This window comes from Alosa sapidissima, chromosome 16 (assembly GCF_018492685.1).
Source record: "Alosa sapidissima isolate fAloSap1 chromosome 16, fAloSap1.pri, whole genome shotgun sequence".
NCBI classification, from domain to species: Eukaryota; Metazoa; Chordata; class Actinopteri; order Clupeiformes; family Clupeidae; genus Alosa; species Alosa sapidissima.
Window position 1 is genome coordinate 4514186 of NC_055972.1, and position 22500 is coordinate 4536685.

The 22500-nt window shown below is 44.2% G+C and overlaps 2 protein-coding genes across 2 annotated transcripts in view; one reads left to right on the forward strand and one right to left on the reverse strand.

The window, feature by feature from the left end:
• The window catches only part of crtac1b (cartilage acidic protein 1b), a 74939-nt gene extending 63924 nt beyond the window's left edge, over window positions 1-11015 (forward strand). The window contains exons 11-16 of the mRNA XM_042066154.1: window positions 4512-4612; window positions 5287-5455; window positions 8271-8416; window positions 8768-8810; window positions 9045-9188; window positions 10018-11015. Coding sequence (XP_041922088.1) covers window positions 4512-4612; window positions 5287-5455; window positions 8271-8416; window positions 8768-8810; window positions 9045-9188; window positions 10018-10142 — 728 coding nt within the window. The 3' untranslated portion in view covers window positions 10143-11015. The remainder of the gene's footprint in view (window positions 1-4511; window positions 4613-5286; window positions 5456-8270; window positions 8417-8767; window positions 8811-9044; window positions 9189-10017) is intronic.
• Window positions 11016-12715: 1700 nt separating this feature from the next.
• The window catches only part of golga7bb (golgin A7 family, member Bb), a 24773-nt gene continuing 14988 nt past the window's right edge, over window positions 12716-22500 (reverse strand). Inside the window, exons 4-5 of the mRNA XM_042066655.1 lie at window positions 15377-15478; window positions 12716-12969 (exon numbers count right to left, since the gene is read on the reverse strand). Of these exons, the coding sequence (XP_041922589.1) occupies window positions 12877-12969; window positions 15377-15478 (195 nt within the window). The 3' untranslated portion in view covers window positions 12716-12876. The remainder of the gene's footprint in view (window positions 12970-15376; window positions 15479-22500) is intronic.

The window sequence follows — 22500 nt, forward strand, 5'->3', positions numbered from 1 at the left end:
CCTCCTCCTGTTGCAGCCGTTCCTCCTCCTGTTGTGCCCCTTCCTCCTCCTCCTCCTGTTGTGCCCCTTCCTCCTCCTGCTGTGCCCCTTCCTCCTCCTCCTCCTGTTGTGCCCCTTCCTCCTCCTGTTGTGCCCCTTCCTCCTCCTCCTCCTGTTGTGCCCCTTCCTCCTCCTCCTCCTGCTGTGCCCCTTCCTCCTCCTCCTCCTGTTGTGCCCCTTCCTCCTCCTGTTGTGCCCCTTCCTCCTCCTCCTCCTGTTGTGCCCCTTCCTCCTCCTCCTCCTGTTGTGCCCCTTCCTCCTCCTCCTCCTGTTGTGCCCCTTCCTCCTCCTCCTGTTGTGCCCTTTCCTCTTCCTGCTGTGCCCCTTCCTCCTCCTCCTCCTGTTGTGCCCTTTCCTCTTCCTGCTGTGCCCCTTCCTCCTCCTCCTGTTGTGCCCTTTCCTCTTCCTGCTGTGCCCCCTCCTCCTCCCCCCACCCGCTCCACCAGGAGTACATCGTGCATTGCCACTCCCGGACCCTCACTAGATGTACCAATCCCGCCGTAGTGCGCGTCGCGCGCCTATAAGAGGGAAAAATAATTACTTCTGTTTACATCTTTTTTTTAACTTTTCATTTTCCGTTTTTGTTATTCAGTTACGAACAGCTTGCTGTTGATTTTTCTTTTTGACAAAATAAAGGGGGGGCTGGAACGACCCAGACGCATAGAAATACAGTGCCGCTGTAACTTTCACTGCAACTGGGAGGGCATAGGGACAGAGTGCATCGGTCCCTAGCTCATCTGCCAGGAGATGGCAGACATCTGTCACAGCCTGATGGGTCAGGCGTAGCTTACGCCTACATTCCACCTCACTGAGGGAGAGATAGGTATGTCTAGGCCGGTAGATCCTCTCCCTCCCACGTCTAATTCTTTGTCCTAAGACGTACTCCATCTCACTGTGCAATAGAAAAAAATATGAGCCAGCGCAACTTAACTGGTAAGTTGAACAGTAAGGTCTTTAGTTAACTTACATGATAGTAAAGATGATTTTGCAGTCTTCAGAATTTTGTTTCCTGGTTCTTGACGGACAACCTACTTTGTCAGGTGTCCTTATATACTTATGTGTCTTGCCACTATTGGTCAAACAGGTTAGTTTGATCCGTCAATACTACAATTAGACTTAGGCAAAATCATTTGCGAAACTGTGTACGCCAGATACATGGCATATGCATAGACACCACAATGATTTCCCTCGTTTGGTAGGCCTAATATTTCTCCTTATAATCAGTGTTGGGAGGGTTACTTTCAAAACGTATTCCGTTACAGAATACAGAATACATGCCCAAAAATGTCATCTGTAACGTATTCCGTTATTCCGAATACTTAGATTACTTCCGCATTGAATTGCATTTTATAAGTGTAGGAATGTGGGAGTGTACCTATGTTCCCCGGGTCCTATGTTCCCCCGGGTCCTATGTTCCCCGGGTCCTATGTTCCCCGCTTTGTATGGGACCGGGGAACATAGGACCCTTTTTTAAAACCCTAACCATAACCATAATCCTAACCCTAACCCTAACCCCGAGCGGGGAACATAGGACCCGGGGAACATGGGGATGACCCCAGGAAGGCGGCCATCAAATCCTGCTTAGGCCTACTAAACAGGCCTATTCTGGTGTGTTCTTCTGTTCCAAATGGCTGAAGTGCCCACATAGGAGAATGTAAAGTCAACTAAGCTACCTGATACAACTTTAAAATAGCAAGGTGACCACTAAAACTACAGCAGGCGACTAGGCTAATTAAAACAAACAAAATAAATAGGCTACTTTAAGGGCGTAGCCAGAAATTATAATTAAGGTGTGCCTGTGAGATTTTTCGGTGGCATCAACCCAGTACAAGTGAGGGGCGCATATGACAGGTGGAACGCAAATGACCTGTAAATGTAAACACTTTTCTAGTGCTAGTGTATATCAGTGCTCTCAAAATGAACGTGATTGCGTAATGACAATCAAAAACCGCACGTTAAAATATGTTACTCGCAAGCACTGGCGCCTTAATGCAGGGGCTTACCTGGGCTTCAGCCCAGGGGCCTCGACCAATGAGGGGCCTCCTAATAATAATAATGATAATCAATAATAATAAAAGTATTTCTGTCCCTCCCAAGCTGCGTTAAAATGGTGTTAAGTGGACAGAATTTCAAAAAGCCTCCTGGGAAAACCCCTGACACGACAAACACATGCACTTTTGAAAAGCTTGAAACGTCCATATGTATAGCCATCTCTTAACTTAGCCAGCCAGTTGTAAAAGTTCAACTCTTGTTTTCGTGCAGTGGGCCTTTTTGATAAGCAATGTCATGGGTAGGCTGACGTGATTAAGGAGGGCTTTCTGTTCCTGTTTATGTAAAGGTTTTACTTAGGCTCAATAATGATAGGCTACACTGCATGTTAAGGTATTAACCAAAAGTGTATAGGTGTATATGTATAGGCTAAATAGGCGGGTCAGATCGCGGCCCGGGTATCATTTAATTATAATTAATATTTGATTTGGGGGGGGGGCTTAAAAACATATAGCTCAGGGGCCTCAGGTGGTATTAAGGCGCCCCTGCTCACAAGAATAATTCTTCAGAGGCTGCACCATATAATTCATTTTAAAACGTAAATGTAGATCTAATTAGAAAAAAAAAAAATCCATAAAGCTACCTTAATTATGCAGGTCGGACCGAAGAAATCCGGATGTGACTCGGCGGAAGGCCTCGAAAATGTAGTAAGATTGTAGTTTCTAAGAAGACTGCAAAACGGACTCCGACTTGGCTTTGTTGCTGCTGAAATTGTAAGTAGCCTACCCTTGGGTGAACTTCGTTTTTGTAATGTGGTTTGATAGTCTCTTGAACAATGTGTTTGCTCGACCGTTTTATTGTGAGCCCTGTATGTGTTTAGCTTGGTTTCTTGATGGCTAGCTCGCTAGCTAGTGGGGGTTTAGCGTAGCAGTCACTTACTACCGAAGCTGCAAGGGGAGCTATGTTGAGAAAAATGCAAGCCAAAATCAGGTGAAAACCCAGAAACAGCGAAGGAATAACCAGACTTGCATAGGGCTTCTTTAAGTTAGAATAAAAAACTTAGAATGCAGTGCCTATTTTATTGGTTTAATTGTAGGTCTAAATCAACACGTAGACTAGGCTTTGTTTATTAAGTATAAGTATATATACTTTTTTGATCCCGTGAGGGAAATTTGGTCTCTGCATTTAACCCAATCGGTGAATTAGTGAAACACAAACAGCACACAGTGAACACACAGTGAGGTGAAGCACACACTAATCCCGGCGCAGTGAGCTGCCTGCTACAGCGGCGCTCAGGGAGCAGTGAGGGGTTAGGTGCCTTGCTCAAGGGCACTTCAGCCGCGGCCCACTGGTCGGGGCTCTAACCGGCAACCCTCCGGTTACAAGTCCAGAGTGCTAACCAGTGGGCCACAGCTGCTATTGATTAGCTACTATTGATTAGCAAACTGTGTAACCGATTGGCCAAAGTAGCCTGAGCTATTAATACTTGGGAAAATATCCTTTGAACAGACATGAGGAACCGCGATCAGTGAGGAACAGGAGTTACCTCCACTTACTTTACTCCTAATTTGCTGTGCAAACAGTCATTTCAGGGTCTCCGATGACGCGTCCATAATGCGCGCTGACTGCGTTTTGAGGCTAGTGCAAGACAGCGGGGCTTGGATTTAAACATGGAAACAATTTCATCATAGATTGCTTTCAGGAGCTTCTGGGAAATGGAGTTGCCTTAATTTAATTAGAGAGTGAATAAACTTATGAAACAGAGAAGTATCGTCATGTAATCCATTGATTTCAACAATGTAACTGTATTCTAAATACCAACTATTTAACTTGTAACTGTATCGGAATACAGTTACTCATCATTTGTATTCTGAATACCTAACGCCGGTACATGTATTCCGTTACTCCCCAACACTGAGCATTCTGAAGCCCCGTTTCTTTTCAACACTGCTTATAATTATGTATGGTTTGCAAAAATGCGAACTGCTTCCGAGTAAATGAGAGAAGCAAAGTGTATGCATGTTGTGCACACGCTACATTATGGCGAAGCCTGCGCTCTTAAAATAGCATCTGAATAGACGACCTTTGTCCTGGTCTGTGGCGGAATTGCTTTCTGAAACTGCAAAATATCAACAGGGAACGTTTGCGCTGGAACACGCCCCCTCTTTTCGCTGAACCGTGGGTGCTGTGGAGGGAAAATTCCAATATGCGCCAAGTGCAAGATAGAGCCCATCATCTGGAGGGAGATAGTCTGAGGGAGAGTGCAGTTGACTGTCTTGACCACATGGGGGCGGCAGGACTCTGTGTGATCTGTGCTTTTCTCCTGTTTTCAGAGCCCTTCATTTAAAAGCCCATTTAAAAACACAGGGGGCTAAAGCAGTCCATTTCACCAGTTGAACACTAACCTCCCACAATCATTTAGAGAAAATAACCCTTTGTTCACCCTGTGTGTGTGTGTGTGTGTGTGTGTGTGTGTGTGGCAGGAGCTGTTGTGACGGACTTTGACGGAGATGGCCGTTTAGACCTGATTGTGTCTCATGGAGAAAGTGCAGCTCAGCCTCTATCAGTCTACAGAGTCATTCAGGTGAGTGTGTGTGTGTGTGTGTGTGTGTGTGTGTGTGTGTGTGTGTGTGTGTGTGTGTGTCAGTGATGAGCTACTCACATAATTGCTTTTAAACTAGGTGTCATTATGCTCAGACCACTTCCCAATCAAATGGGTTTTTCCAATTTGTTTGTTTTTTATAGTGGATAACTGATGTATTTGACATTTAAAAAAAAGTTTTCAAATGTCAAAATACCAGCTGACTCGGAGCGCTGGTGTTCCTGCCTGTGTGTGTGTGTGTGTGTGTTTGTGTGTGAGTTTGTGTGTGTGTACTGTATCTGTGTGTGTGCGCCTGCAAGTCCGTCACCAACTTTTACTCAGACAACACATCCACCCAAATAAATACTTAACACATGAGGCTGTGAAAACAGCAGGGATGTCCTACACTTCCACCCCACTTCAGATACGGCCTTTGTGTGTGTGTGTGTGTGTGTGTGTGTGTGTGTGTGTCTGTCTGTACAAGTTCTGGAGCAGATGCAGGACTATGAGGGGGTTGTGGATAGAATGCACCACCACAGACTGCTCACTATTGCTTATTGCTTTCCCCTCATCATCTCTGTGTGTGTTTGTGTGTGTATGTCTGTGTGTGTCTGTCTGTGTGCGTGCATGCGTGTGTGTGTGTGTGTGTGTGTGTGTGTGTGCGTGCGTGTGTTCAGGGCTCATCTAACCGCTGGCTGCGCGTGATTCCGCGGACACGTTTCGGGGCGTTTGCTCGTGGGGCGAAGGTGGTTGTCTACACCAAGAGGAGTGGCCCACACACACGCATCATCGACGGAGGCTCAGGATACCTGTGTGAGATGGAGCCTGTAGCACACTTTGGACTGGGTATGACACACACACACAGACACACACACACACACATACCACACATGCGCACACACACACACACACACACACTCACACACACATATACACATGCACACACTGCACACACACAAACGGATCTGTTTACTTTAGAAATGTCACCATTTAATTAAAGTCTCTACGGGGCCCCTTCCACTCCAGTAGGTTGAAAGAAGAGCTAATATTACAGTCACACACACAACTAGACACACACACCTTTACACACAGTAAGGAGGGGGAACACAGAGAGAGAGAGAGAGAGAGAGTGAGAGAGAGAGAGAGACAACTAGACACACACACCTTTACACACAGTAAGGAGGGGGAACAGAGAGAGAGAAAGAGAGAGACAACTAGACACACACACCTTTACACACAGTAAGGAGGGGGAACACAGAGAGAGAGAGAGAGAGAGAGAGAGAGAGAGAGAGATATGTATACAGTATATATACCCAATTTGCCAACCTGGGAAATCTCAGACTAACAGAAAAATTAATGGATCTGTGATTTTAAAATGAAGTTTGATGGTCATGCCAATTCCGGGAGTTTCCCGGGAGAAATAACAAAATGGGAGGGTGCCGGGAGATGACCTTGAAATACAGGAGAAACCCGGGAAAAACAGGAGTGTTGGCAGGTATGGGTTTGCCCCAAGCCGGGAATTGAACCCACAACTTTTCAGACTACTGCATGCTAGCCCAGCTCCTTAGCCACTACACTACTACTACATGCTAGCCCAGCTCCCTAACCACTACACTACTACTGCATGCTAGTCCAGCTCCTTATCCACTACACTACTACTGCATGCTAGCCCAGCTCCCTAGCCACTACGCTACTACTGCATAATAGCCCAGCTCCTTATCCTCTACTGCATGCTAGCCCAGCTCCTTAACCACTACACTACTACTGCATGCTAGCCCAGCTCCTTAGCCACTACGCTACTACTGCATAATAGCCCAGCTCCTTAGCCACTACTCTACTACTGCATGCTAGCCCAGCTCCTTAGCCACTATGCTACTACTGCATGCTAGCCCAGCTCATTAGCCACTACGCTACTACTGCATGCTAGCCCAGCTCATTAGCCACTACGCTACTACTGCATGCTAGCCCAGCTCCTTAACCACTACGCTACTACTGCATGCTAGCCCAGCTCCTTAACCACTACGCTACTTACAATTAGGCAATTCTCCAGACACCCCAGGTTCGGGAGAATACTTACCGCCAGTGTTGGGCAAGTTACTGGAAATTAGTAATTAGTTACAGTTACTCGTTACTTCTTTCAAAATTAATTGAATTACCTTACTGTATATCAAAAGTAATTAGTTACTAGAGAAAGTAACTTTTGAGTTACTTTTAAGTCTGCTTTTAAAATGTCAATATTGTTACATGCCGGCTCAAGCATGAAACATAGAGGGGAGGCCACACGCAGATAATAAGTAAATAAAGTATATTTATTAAAGAATATTGTAGCGAAGATTAAGAAAGTCAGTATAATGAAGTGTAAAATAAGAATGTAGTGCCAGTCAGTGTCTAGGGGTATGTACAGCGAAACGGAAAACAAAAGCCAACGTCGGAAGAGGAGAAGAGAGCCCCCAGCATGGGGAGAGCAGGCTTCTTATCCCCACACCAATCAAGGGGGATCTCACACAACTGGGTACACCTGGGTACACCTGGGCCCTAGTCACCTGCCACAGAGAGAGGGAGAGACAGAGCACAAAAGAGACCCACTAGGGTCGTAACAATATGAACAGTACTGAACAGTCACATACTCAATAAACCTAATTTGGAAAAAGTAGTGGAATTACAACACTGCTTACCGCCATGGTGGAGGGTGAGAGATTCAAGAGAATAATTAAGGGGTATTTGCTGACCCCCTACAAGCCACAAAATACAAAGCAAAACCTCACATAAAGAAGCCACAGATCTGAGCCACAAAATACGAATCAAAACCTCACATAAACAAGCCACAGATCTGAGCCACAGAAACAACACATCTACAGTATGCAGGTTCCAAACACATCTACAGTATGCAGGTTCCAAAATATGAATGAAAAGCTCACTGATGGGAGTGGAGACAAGAGGAGTCTATGAGAAACTAAATCTACATAATGCAGCTCAATCTCCACATCTGTGTGTGTGTGTGTGTGTGTGTAACGGCTCCCACACACAGCTGCGTGCGTTGCAGTGCTGGAGATGCATCCCGTCCACTTTACGTGGTCTTACGTCATCCGTTGCCGAACTGAATTGTGGGTCCGTTGCGTTGCTCCTGTCGAGAAGTTCAACTTTTGCTGCACCGATGGACACCAACAGAAGGCACCCGCCAATCAAATTACGGTTATACTTCAAGTCATTTGCAGAGCTACCGTCGGGAACACCCACTGGCATGCGTTGACGGAACGCAACTGTGTGTGGAAGCCATAATCATATAAGTGTACATCCCTCTGTGTGTTGAACTCTGCATATATTTTGTGTGTGTGTTGATGTATATTATGTATATGTATATATGTGTGTGTGTGTGTGTGTGTGTGTGTGCATGCATGTATGCGCGTGCGTGTATGTGTGTGTGTGTGGATGTGTGTGTGTGTGTGTGTGTGTGTGTGCATGCATGTATGCGGGTGTGTATGTGTGTGTGTGTGGATATGTGTGTGTGTGTGTGTGTGTGTGTGTATGTGTGTGTCCGTGCTTGCATGTGTGTGTGTGTGTGTGTGTGTGGATATGTGTGTGTGTGTGTGCATGTGTGCGTGCATGTATGCGTGCGTGTGTGTGTGTGTGTGTGTGCGTGTGTGTGTGTGTGTGCGCACAGGTAAAGACTTGGCGACGAGTGTGGAGGTGTTCTGGCCAGATGGGCGCTCCATGGCCAAACCTCTGGACCGCAGTGACATGAACACAGTGCTGGAGGTTCTCTACCCAAAAGACCAGCACGAGCCCACCACCGCCCCGGAGATGGAGGTCTCACACACACACACTAAAACACATACACACACACACACTAAAACACATGCACACACACACACACACACACACACACTAAAACACATGCACACACACACACACACACATACACACTCCCTAAAACATGCACACACACTAAAACACATGCACACACTAAAACACACACACATACACACACACACACGGACACGCACACGCACACTCTAAAACACACACACACACACACTAAAACACAAATACAAACTAAAACACACACACACACTAAAACACAAATACAAACTAAAACACACACACACACTAAAACACGCACATACACACACAGTAATATCGCCTTTACTCTGTTTGCAGTGTGGACACGGCTTTGCGGTGAACGAACATGGCCGCTGCACAGGTAAGTGGATGTGTGTGTGCTTGTGCATATTTATACATATCTCGTGTGTGTGTGTGTGTGTGTGTGTGTGTGTGTGTGTGTGTGTGTGTGTGTGTGTATGTATGTGTGTGTGAGTGCATATGTGCACGCGCGTGTGTGTGTATAGATGAAAATGAGTGTGTCCAGTTCTCCTCAGTCTATGTGTATAGTACATATATACGTTTTATATGTGTGTGTGTGTGTGTGTGTGTGTAGATGAAGATGAGTGTTTCCAGTTCCCCTCAGTGTGTCCTCCTGAGCGTCCAGTCTGCACCAACACCTACGGAAGCTTCAAGTGTCGCGCCAACAAGAGGTGTAACCACGGATACGAGCCCAACGATGAGGGCACGGCATGTGTGGGTACGTGCACATCTGTCATGTGCCAGTGTGTGTGTGTGTGTGTGTGTGTAAATGTTGACACTATTAGATGAGCAGGATACAGATGACTATACAAGCAGATTTTATATGACACACACACACACACAAGCAGGTTTTACAGAGATTGAACAGAAGCACACATGGATACACACACACACACACACACACAAGCAGGTTTTATAGAGATTGAACAGAAGCACACACGGATCCACACACACACACACACAAGCAGGTTTTATAGAGATTGAACAGAAGCACACATGGATACACGCACACACATACACACGCAGTCTTTACAAGGATATAAGTCCACACTCCTGAGCCTCAGTCGTATTTAATGATTTACAGTATTTCAGCTAATTCACAGCTGCAGCTCTTGCGTTAACTTCAGGATTCATAGGACCTTCATATCATTCATAGGACCTTCATTGTGTCATTAACACTGTACTTGCTGACTATCTTCCCTATTAACATACTTATTCCTTACTGATTCCTAACTAACTTCCTTATTAGCGTACTTACTGATTCCTAACTAACTTCCTTATTAGCGTACTTATTGATTCCTTACTAACTTCCTTACTAACATACTTACTGATTCCTTACTAACTTCCTTAATAGCGTACTTATTGATTCCTTACTAACTTCCTAACTAACTTCCTTAATAGCGTACTTATTGATTCCTTACTAACTTCCTTACTAACTTCCTTATTAGCGTACTTACTGATTCCTTACTAACTTCCTTACGTATTTCCTTACTAACTGACTTCCTCCCTAACGGAACTCCAGACTGAAGTGCTTCCTGTGTCTCCAGCCCAGGTGGCGTATTTCGGGGGGGGTCAGTCGAGCGGAGGCGGTGACGGAGGCGGCGGGGTGTGTGTTGGTGTGGAACGGATCCTTCTGCTGCTCTCCCTACTTCTCTCATCCCAGATGACCTGAGATACACTCCTCTGTCAGACTTTCTCTTCCTCCTCTCCACTCCTCCGTCAGACTTCCTCCTCTCCACTCCATCAGACCTCCTCTTCCTCCTCTCCACTCCTCCGTCAGACTTTCTCTTCCTCCTCTTTCTCTCCTTCCCTCTCTTCTCTCTCTGCCTTGTCCTTAGTTCAAGTTCCCTCTCTCTCTTTCACACACACACACACACATACACACACACACACACACAGCATGCATTGTGACAGAGCAGGCCCTCAAAATCCTTCATTACATAAAAACCCAAAGTAGTGAACACCCCTTACCCTGTCTCTCTCTCACACACACACACACACACACACACACAGTCAAACACTATTATAGTTGTTCTCCCTGTGGTTGGTGTGAGCTGTTATGAGAAAGAAAGCCATGTGGTATGTGTGCATTGTACATTTAGAGAGAGAAGCTGAGTGTGTTATTGAGATTGAGGACGGCATTGTGTTCTTCGCCTGGTTCCTGTTGGGTTCTATGTCCTGTGTAGTTCTGCAGAGTTCCGCTCCCTCACAGGTGGAAGAACCAGACTCCGCCAGAGTCCAGTGTGACTACGGACACGGACACACACCCAGAGCCCAGCGTCGCTATAGAAACGGACACACACCCAGAGCCCAGCGTCGCTATAGAAACGGACACATCCCCAGAGCCCAGCGTCGCTATAGAAACGGACACATCCCCAGAGTCCAGCATCACTGTAGAGACATGCTTCTCCAAGTCTGGCATCTCTATGTAGACGGGCAGACTGCTTGATGTTTTGGAGAGTCTGAACAAACAGTTTCAAAGTTTCAAACCAGCATAAATTACTGGATAGGTCACAAACACACACACACACACACAAACAGTCGCATTACACAGATGTAAAATAAAACATTAAATCTTTTCTTCTCTTGTTATAATGTGTGATTTGTATTTGTGTGTGTGTGTGTGTGTGTTTGCGTGTGTGTGTGTAATTATGTAAAATGAGGTATAAAGTATTGCATTTGATGTGTTGGCCAGTTCTATGTCGTTTGTCTGTGTTTATTCCTAAAGTACCCACACATGGCAGCACTGAATAACACACACACACACACACTTACACACACACACACACTCCCTGTCTGATACACTCTCTTCTTTTTTCTTAGACATACTTGTATCATCTCAATGACTCTGCTTATCCATGCCAGATAACAATCACAGAGGTTGGGTATACTCGGAATGTGTGTGTGTGTGTGTGTGTGTGAAATGAGAACAATGCCACTCTGTCACTGTTTCAGTCCATCTTTACTTTTCATCTCTGCAGCACCACAATGACGCTAGAACAGGAAATGACCTCAGAGAACAGGAAATGACCTCAGAGAGGAAGATTATCTGAAGATTTCAGTGAACACATAATGATATCAGACGTGTGTGTGTGTGTGGTTTCAGTGTCAGAATCCCATGCAATCTAAGGAGGCTGCACCTCACCCACACACACACACACACACACAGGAAGACATGACATCCCTTCCACCTAAGCAGATACAGGCAGCATATTTAAGATATAAAGAGATTACATAAATAAATAGTTTAAAATACATTTGTATAAATAGATAAATAGAGCGTAGAATACATATTTAGGAAAGATATCAGATTTAGAAAAGTCTGGCATGTAAACGGTCCTTACAAAGAGTTGCCATGGAGCTTGCATCCCTCTGAGCATTCTAAAGCTCTCTTTCTGTTTGTGTGTGTGTATGTTTATGTGTTTGTATGTGTGTGTGTGTGTTTGCCAGACTTCAAAAAACTTCACTGCACTTCAGTCTCGGCCTTTGCCCCTCCCCAAGGACACATACACACACATAATCAAATAAATATAGCTTTTGTATAATACCGAGTGACTTTCTGGTCATCCTCCAACTGACCATAGACAAGCACATTCACATGCATTTATACACACACACACACACACACACACACACATACATACCTGGCCTAGACAAACTGTTGGCAGTATGTTGTGCCTTTACCCCACAGGCCACTCAGATTCAAGACATATTTTATCGGCTCACACACTCACTAACAGACCTTTACATGCGACATCAGTCTGAATACAGTATAAATATCACAGTCCAGGGTAGGATACTGTCTCGCATCACAGCGTATGTAAACACACATACACAGTCGTATGTAAACACAGACAACACACTCTCAGATGAACACACACTCTTGTGTCAAACACAGAATCTAGTCAACACACAGTGTTGACTGCTTCATGTGATCACAAAGTTTTACGGCAACAAACACACACACACACACACACCGCACTGTACAGTGTTTGTGTGTGTGTGTTGAGAAGTTAATGTCAGCAGCACCAGGATGCGTATGGACAGGTGAAATATGGGGCCCTGGAACACAGAAGAGCACTACAGTAGTCACAGAGATGTGTGTGTGCGTGTCAGGGTGTCATATGAGGTGTGTCTATTTGTTAGATGTGATGAGGTGTTTCTCATGTGTGTGTGTGTAGTGTTCAGAATGGTGTGTGTGTGGTGTTCAGAATCATGTGTGTGTGTGTGTGTGTGTGTGGTCAGAATGGTATGTGTGTGTGGTGTTCAGAATCATGTGTGTGTGTGTGTTCAGAATGGTGTGTGTGTGTGTGTGGTGTTCAGAATCGTGTGCTCTCGTGCTTCAGCATGCGGATGCTGGCTGGCCCCGCCCCCCCGTAGCCGACGCCCCGGCGCTGCTCCTCCAGTCACCGCACGCTGCCCCCTGCAGGACTGCCACTGCCACTGCAGCTGCTCGAGCTCCCGCTGGAACAACGGTCCTCAAACACACAGATCTCAATCTGAGCCCGGTGGTCAAGGAAACACACACACACACATACAAAGACCAGCGCAATCTCACACACACAAAAACCAGCCCAATCTCACAAACACACGCACCATAACAATCGTACACACACTGCATACCATCACAATCTCAAACACACACACAGGTTTAATCACAATCTCAAACACACAGACACACACAGGTTTAATTACAATCTCAAACACACACACAGGTTTATTCCTGTTCTCACATACTGTAGCTCTTGTATTCAGACAAGCCGAAGTAGTGGTGTGGCTTTATCATTCAGCTATAACCATTCTATAGCTTTCAATCATAACCATGTAGCTTTAGCATTCCGCCTAGCAATGTAGCTTTAGCTTTCAACCATAACCATGTAACTTTAGCATTCAGCCTAGCAGTTTAGCTTTAGCTTTCAACCATAACCATGTAGCTTTAGCATTCAGCCTAGCAGTGTAGCTTTAGCATTCAGCCTAGCAGTTTAGCTTTAGCTTTCAACGGGGTCATACCTATGTTTCCCCGGTCCCATACAAAGCAGGGAACATAGGACCCAGGGAACATAGGACCTGGGGAACATAGGTATGCTCCCCTTTCAACCATAACCATGTAGCTTTAGCATTCAGCCTAGCAGTGTAGCTTTAGCATTCAGCCTAGCAATGTAGCTTTAGTTTTCAACCATAACCATGTAGCAAAGCATCCAGCCTAGCAATTTAGCTTTAGCTTTCAATCATAACCATGTAGCTTTAGCATTCCGCCTAGCAATGTAGCTTTAGCTTTCAACCATAACCATGTAACTTTAGCATTCAGCCTAGCAGTGTAGCTTTTGCTTTCAACCATAACCATGTACCTTTAGCATTCAACCTAGCAGTGTAGCTTTAGCTTTCAACCATAACCATGTAGCTTTAGCTTTCAACCATAACCATTTAGCTTTAGCATTCAGCCTGCCAGTGTAGCCAGAGACGGTTGATAAAGCGAGACGATTCATAAGAGGGTAAATTCCGCCACGTTGTGACGTGGGGTTCGAAGCTGTCACGCCCATTTAGGAGTCTAGCGGGAGGTCCAGTGTCTATGTATTCCTATGGGAGAAATGAATTGAACCCATTTTCTACAAGCCACATGTCTCCCTATCGTAACTCCCCCTATTTCCACCGGTCCCGTATTTCCACCGTCTTGCGTGTATGTGTCACTTAATATCTATTTCTATACAAACCAAGACAGCGGACTCCTATAGAAACGCAACCACGCACAACATAGGTGTATCTAAATTAGCTATGTACCAAAAATGACATTTTACCGTGACTCGAGGAGCTGTAAACAGTGTTGTAAGGCTGTGTGTACACAACCGCTTGGAGCTCCAGTGGAATTTTAATTTCACGACGAGAATTCTCGGTCTAACCGTCCATGTGCCGTTGAAACGGTGTAAATAGGCGACCCATCAGGCCAGCACTATAACTCCGAGCGTGGTAAACAAAATCGGATATTTCAGGCAGTAAATGCTCCCGTTAAGAACCAAACCAGATTTTGTTCAAATCTACACAACTATGGCTACTGGAAAATGTATGGTTCATTTAGTAAATGTTATTTTGAAGTGTTAAAAAACATCGTTGTTTTAGAATTTCTGAACAAAAGTGGTGATAATTGGGGGTGTTACGATAACATTACGACATTGAAATTGTATTTTCCAACGAAACAAATAAAGACAAAAATAGTATACAAAATTAAATATGTTATTATTGCTTATTCAGAGAAAAGTTTATGTTTTGACACGCCTATTTAGGAGTCCGGAACTATTTCATTCCATTGGTGAATCGTCTTATGATTCATCTTAGTTAACTACAGAATCTTTGGTGTAGCTTTAGCTTTCAACCATAACCATGTAGCTTTAGTTTTCAGCCTAGGAGTGTAGCATTAGCATTCATCCTAGCAGCTTTTTCAGAAGGACACCGCTCTCATGCCTCTCTCAACCTAGTGTTGTAGCTTTAACATTCAGCCTAGTGGTTTAGCTTTAACACACAAACTAGCAGTTTAGGCTTTAGCATTGACACTTGAAGATTTAGCATTTAGATGTGGTGTAGCATTAGCATTTTGTGTAGCAGTGTAGCTTTCCTTCTCATGCCTCTCTCAGACTAGAGGTTTAGCTCAGCATTCAGCCTAGCAATGTAGCTTTCTCAAAAGGAAACCACTCATGCCTCTCTCAGCCTAGCAGATGAGCTTTAGCATTCAGCCTAGCGGTGTAGCTTTCTCAAAAGGATACCACTCTCATGCCTCTCTCAGCCTAGCAGTTGAGCTTTAGCATTCAGCCTAGCGGTGTAGCTTTCTCAAAAGGATACCACTCTCATGCCTCTCTCAGCCTAGCGGTTTAGCTTAGTGTTCAGCCTAGCGGTGTAGCTTTCTCAAAAGGATACCACTCTCATGCCTCTCTCAACGGGGTCTGTAATGAGAAGGCCACGGGGGGCGTAGATCTTCTCATTCTGTTCCTGGATGTAGCCAGAGATCTTCTTCAGCACCTACAGAGTGGACACACACACACACACAGTACACTTTAGAGTAGAACATGGAAAACATCAACATGCTGTTTATTTGAATGTGTGTGTGAAAGATTGAAATATGTTATTCAAATAGTGTAGTCTACCTATGCTTGTGTGTGTGTATGTGTGTTTGTGTCTCCGAGAGAGAAAGAGTGAAATGCTTAAATGTGTATGTGTCTGTGAGTGAGATGTTGAAATGTGTGTGTGTGTGTGGGAGGGAGGGGGGGGGGGGGTGTAGGGTTAATACCATGACAGAGTGGAAGAAGTGAGCCGGTCCTGTGTGTTACCATGGTGATGCAGGGGGACAAAACTGTGATCCATGACGCAGCAGAGGGGGCTGTTTATTTTCTCTCATAGACTTTTTCTAAACAGTGAGTGTGTGTGTGTGTGTGTGTGTGTTTGAACATGTTCTTGTGTGTGACCTCAGTTTTAATATTTATTATATTCTCATCTCAGCTGAAATGCTAACAAACAGGAGGGGGATTCAGCGTTTTGGTGGCTCCAATCCCACTCATACACACACACACACAGAAACACTTTCACTTCCCGCCAGTGGCACTTTTCTGCAGAGCATTCCAAACTCGGAATGTCACGACATTCCCGCAGCAGTCGCAGTTTGGGAGCGTAAAGCTGCGGAGTGTTTATTTAGATTAGACCACTCTGGAACGCTGCAACACACACACACACACACACACACACATAACACAAAACCATGTACACTCAATCTCATCCTTTCACTCACTTCTGATTCCAGATTCTAGTTTTAGCAGAAGTTGTCAAGTTAGAGAGTTTTAATATAGAGCTGGTGTGTGTGTGTGAGAGAGTGTGTGTGTGTGTGTATGTGTGTGTGTGTGTGTGTGTGAGAGTGTGTGTGTATGTGTGTGTGTGTGTGTATGTGTGTGTGTGTCTGTGTGTGTGTATGTGTGTGTGAGCGTGTGTGTGTGTGTGTGTGTGTGAGCGAGCAAGAGATGTCAAATATGCAAAATTGTGGTTGCATGAGTTTCTGTTTGAAGCAAATATAACTTGTCATAAACTATAAACAAATCATTTGAACACCGACTGCTAAAACAAGATATTTCTCTCAAAGACATAACAGGCTTAGCTCAGATTATGTTACTTCAGTTTGCTTATGGTTAAGCTACTATAATTCACATTTATGTTTACATAGGTGCTACATGTCAAATCATCGCACCCCACTATGTCTCTATGTCTTTCCAGGGGACTTGTGTTGTGTGCACATATACACGCTCTATTACACGCTCTATACGATATGTCATGTGTGCATATATACACGCTCTATATACGATCTTCACGCTCTATTACACGCTCTATACGATATGTCATGTGTGCATATATACACGCCCTATACGATATGTCATGTGTGCATATATACACGCCCTATAAGCTATGTCATGTGTGCATATATACACACTCTATAAGCTATGTCATGTGTGCATATATATACACACTCTATACGATATGTCATGTGTGCATATATACACGCTCTATACGATATGTCATATACACGCTCTATGTAAGTGGTTGCGCAGTGAAACCACTTCAGATGATCCAGAACGCGGCGGCGCGCCTGGTCTACAACCAACCCAAAAGGGCACATGTTACCCCGCTGCTCATCCAGCTACACTGGCTACCTATGGCGGCCCGCATCAAATTCAAGTCTCTAACGCTTGCCTACAAAGTAGTCTCCGGTTCTGCTCCCACCTACTTGAATGCCCTCATACAGACTTACACTACCTCCAGACCGCTGCGCTCCTCTGACGAAAGACGTCTAGCTCTACCACCGGTACGCTCAAGCCAATCCAAACTTTTCTCATCTGTTGTTCCTCGTTGGTGGAACACACTGCCAGTTCCTACAAGGGCAGGGACATCCTTCTCCACTTTCAAAAAACTCCTGAAGACCCAGCTCTTTAGAGAACATCTACTCTCATAGCAACACTTACAACAAGTCTTACTGATCCTAGCACTCACCAGCCGTTTTAAACTGACAAGTAACTGGTAAAAACAGCACTCACCGACGCACTTATTCTTACTGTACTCTAATGATTTTTAAACTGTCCTAAAATTGTGAGAATTGTTCTAAAACTTACTGTTTATCATGTTGTTAGTCGCTTTGGTTAAAAAAGCGTCAGCCAAATGTAATGTAATGTAATGTATGTGTTTATGTATACTCCCTATAGTAAGTCAAACATGTGCACATCACAAGCAAGTCTCAAGTCTTAACCCTCAAGCCGAGACCTCACTATAAGTCAAGCAAGTCAAGGCATTGCTAAAGTCAAGCAAGTCAAGGCATTGCTAAAGTCAAGCAAGTCAAGGCATTGCTAAGGTCAAGGAAGTCAAGTCGTGTAAAATGATCGTTTCCAAAAAAGAATAGATTCACACACATCATACTTTATCAAATGCTGGTGTATTTTTCTCTGATTTATCTAGAGTTTTCTTTGCAGAAGCCTACTTCAGAAATGATGCACTGATTGAGGCCTACTTGGATGTTTTAACATGTTTTAAAAACACTAGTAAACAGTTTGCTCCACTTGTGTGTGTGTGTGTGTGTGTGTGTGTGTGTACAGCCTTGGCTGCAGGCGATCAAATATGAGTCTCTATACAGCATAGGCTAACCAGTTTCAGATGTCAGCTAGGAACAAGCTTATTCAGATCAGAATGTTGTGTGATTTCTTAGAGAAGGCCATGGACACATGGATGAGATTTGGGACACACACACAAACACAAACACACACAGACACAGTAAGAGAAAAAGATTTGGGCTAAGATGTGGATGTGGGGGTCAAAGTTAAAGCTACATCTGAGACGAGTCGAAACTGTTCTCGCATATGCATCAATGGGCTTCAAATGAAATCTGATCAAAGAATTAACAAATGAAACAGACGTCACTGCACTGGCAGACATGTGACTGAAGTGGCAGATTTGAAAGGCGCAATAAGTTTATCAACTTGGGTTGGACAATCTTTGCATGCCTGCTTCTGAAAGAGCTTTGAAGTAAAAGACCAAATTAGACTATATTCCCACTGGCTGATGTCGTTTTAATGTAGCTGCTTCTAAGTCGTAACAGTTCAGTAAACAAGGCCAAATAACCGTGTCCAAACTGTCAGTCACGACAAGTCTTTTCGCTGTATCCTTAGATGTTCTATGTGTTTGTAAGTTAGTTGTTTGTCTACACTATTCAGTCACACACACACATACACACACACTATACAGTCATACTAAACCCTCTTCAGTCATCTGATCAGCTCTTATGATAAAGTCCATTGTGAGTGTATAGACAGACACACACACACACACACACACACAGTTCTTCTAAGCGTGAAGGTAGAGGACACTTATGAAGCGTGAGGATTACATACTCACTCAAGGCATGATATCTCTAATCACTGCTACTTTGAAGAATGGCAGATGCTTATCTCTTTCTCTCTCTCCTTCACTCTCACACATACACACACACGCACACACACACACACACACACATGGACGCGTACAGATGTGTGTGGTCTGTCCAAAGATCTCATCTTGGGTGGTGACTTGGTCTCACACACACACGCACACACACACGCACACACACACGAGTGGAGCACAGCACTTGCATAAAGAAGCCTCTTTTTGTCTCGTTCATCTATGTCCCATTTGAGAGGGTGACTGCACACACACAAGCACCAGGATAAGAAAGAGTGTGTGTGTGTGTGTGTGTGTTTCTGTGTGTGTGTGTGCGTGCTTGGCACAGGTTTGACCACTGCTGGCAGGTGCAGCCTGCTTTTCTTTGTAAGGAACATGCTGGTCAAGCTGTATGTGTGTGTGTGTGTGTGTGTATGTAGGGCTGAGAGAATAAAGCCTTCTCTTTGATTGCTTTTCATCCGTCTACACAGCTGCATGTCCATGACTCTACAGTGTGCACAGACACACAAACACACACACGCACACACACACACGCACACACACACACGCACACACACACACACACAGCTTGAGACAGACGCAAACACAAAAACCGCTGTGAGAGTGGTAGAGTGTGTGTGGCTTTTTACAGCATGTGTCCAGGCAAAGGTAGATACTGTAATGTAGGCACTGTGTGTGTGTGTGTGTGTGTAGATTCTCGTAGCATGTATCCAGATAGGGGTAGGTGATGTAGGCACTGTGTGTGTGTGTATGCGGGTGTGTGTGTGTGTGTATGCGGGTGTGTGTGTGTGTGTACTTTCTCGTAGCATGTATCCCGATAAACGTAGATCATGTAGGCACTGTGTGTGTGTGTGCGTGTGTATGGCAAGCCGATTGAGCATTTATTCAGATATCTTGATATCAGGCACAATTGTCATGTACATGCAAGCCATTTCTGCCCACTAGTTAACTAGTGAGCCATTTCTGTGTGAACTAGTTAACTAGTGACAGCCAAAATGCCCACTAGTTAACTAGTAAGGCCCAAATTCTCTCTAGTTAAAGGGACACCAGGCAAGCCTGATGCTTTTTCTCTACGAAACTCCCCCTCGCTCGGTCTGAAGCTCTTTTCCTTTTCTTTGCGTCTTCCGTCAAGGGTTTTCGCTGCTTCTTCGCCAGCTCTGCCATTATACACACGTTTGCAACAATCTCTAGCGTTTTGTTAGCCTGCCTCTGTGCTGTAAACTGATCCTGCTTCGGTCGGCGGGTAGGATACACCGAACTTGCAAGTGGGATATTCTTCCTACAGGCAGTAGGGGCGGGCGAGAGAGCCTTCATTCGCCCTGTAATGAGTCATTTAACCATATACCGACTTACGAAGATGATTAATTAACACGAAAACGTTGCCTGGTGTCCCTTTAACTAGTTCATATGTTTCATATCTTACTAGTTAACTAGTAATGCTCTGCATGTTCACTAGTTAACTAGTGGACATTGCAATGTGCACTAGTTAACTAGTTTAAAGACTACTATATATTACTAGTCAACTAGTAAGGTACACACTTGTTAACTTCTATGTAATTTGGCCAGCCGCTTGAGCATTTATTCTGATATCTTGATATCAGGCCAACATGCAAGCCATTTTTTGTTAACTAGTTAACTAGTGAGCCATGTTTGTGCATACTAGTTAACTAGTGACAGCATAAATGCCCACTAGTTAACTAGTGAACACATTTTAGCTTCACTAGTTAACTAGTGAGAGCCAGAAATGTCTACTAGTTAACTAGTAAAGGCCAAAATGCATACCAGTCAGCTAGTTGAAGGCTTTTGGGTCTCACTAGTTAACTAGTGACAGGCAAACATGTGCACATGTTTACTAGTGAAGGCAAAACATCTCACTAGTTAACTATAGTTGCAGTAGGTCAATGTCACTAGTTAACTAGTGAACCATAAATGGCTTACTAGCTAGCTAGGTGATGGCAGTAGGCTCACTAGTTAACTAGTTGATGCATCCTTTGTCCAAACTAGTTAACTAGTGAGGTCATAAATGTATACTAGTAAACTAGTTCAAGACAAAATTCACACTAGTCAACTAGTGGCGCAGAATTCAAATTAGGAGGCGGAGAATTCTGGAAATTGAGGCTTTCTATTGGCTCCCTATGTCCAAATAGAACATGACAACCAATCACAGTGCAGAATTTCACGAAATCCCACCCACATCATTTGCATGTGGCACACAAGTTAACATGCTGGCCAAAGGAACTCTAGCTAGTAAACTAGTGGCTTCAGTGTGACACTTACATGTAAACTAGTGAAGGCAGAACTGCTCACTAGTTAACTAGTGAAGACACAAATGCCCACTAGTTAACTAGTGAGGTCTAAAAAGTGTCACTAGTTTACTAGTGTGCACCAAAACACCCACTAGTGAACTAGTGATGGCAATTTCCATTTGACTAGTTAACTAGTGAGGTGCAAAAAGTGTCACTAGTTTACTAGTGTGCCCCAAAATGCCCACTAGTTAACTAGTGAAGGCCATTTCAGCCCCACTAGTTAACTAGTGAGATGCCAAAATGGTCACTTGTTAACATGTAAAGGCGAAAATACCCACTAGTTTACTAGTGAGGGTGTTGTGGGCCTTACTAGTTAACTAGTGGCATGTATATTTTGTTCACTAGTTAACTAGTTACACCTAAAAAGAGAAACAAGCTGACCGTTTTTGTCCACTAGTTAACTAGTGGAACAATTGAAGTCTCACTAGTTTGCATGTGTGGCAGTGAAGCAGCTCACTAGTTAACAAGTGCCTGAAACGGCAAAGATTCAAGGGATCGATTTTAATATTATTCTTTGTTTATTGTTGCTAGGCAACCACAGACATAAATGCATCCATTCAGTCGCGCTTTTCTGATTAATAACTGAAAAACAAAAGATTGTACACATTAACTTCACATGGTTTCCAAAGTAATTAAAAGCTCAAAGATCATGAGAAAAACTTCATGCTCTTCTAATGAATTGAACCCTGGTCTCCCACATGCTCTCCTGCTGCTTAATCACTTTAGCTAGAGCTAGTCGTGCCACATCAGCAATGCTATCATCAATGTTCATGTTACTGAAACGTTTTGTTGCCAGGCAACCATATACAAATGCCTCGATTACCGCGATTTTCAGACTAATAACTGAAAAACTAAAGATTGTACACATTAACTGAACGAAGATTACAGCAATACACCATAACTTTGTCACTAGACATGTTATCAAAACATATTTTTATGCTCAAACGATCTTAGTTTATAAAAGTTTGCTCTTTGAACAGCCTGGACGAAGTCAGCCATATTTTCTAGGTTTCTGAGTCCTAAATGGACCAATCAAAATCCTTGTTCCGCCTTCTTCATTTGCATGCAAGTGTGACATTGCGCACTAGTTAACTAGTGGCCAATGTTACGTCCCACTAGTTAACTAGTTGCACAAAATGCCAGCCGTTTGTGTATTTATTCAAATTCCACTAGTTTACTAGTGTGAGGGGCATTTTTCTCCTGCTAGTTCATTATGGACAGTGTTTTGTCCTCACTAGCTAACATGTAAGGCTCAAAATGCCCTCTATAAGC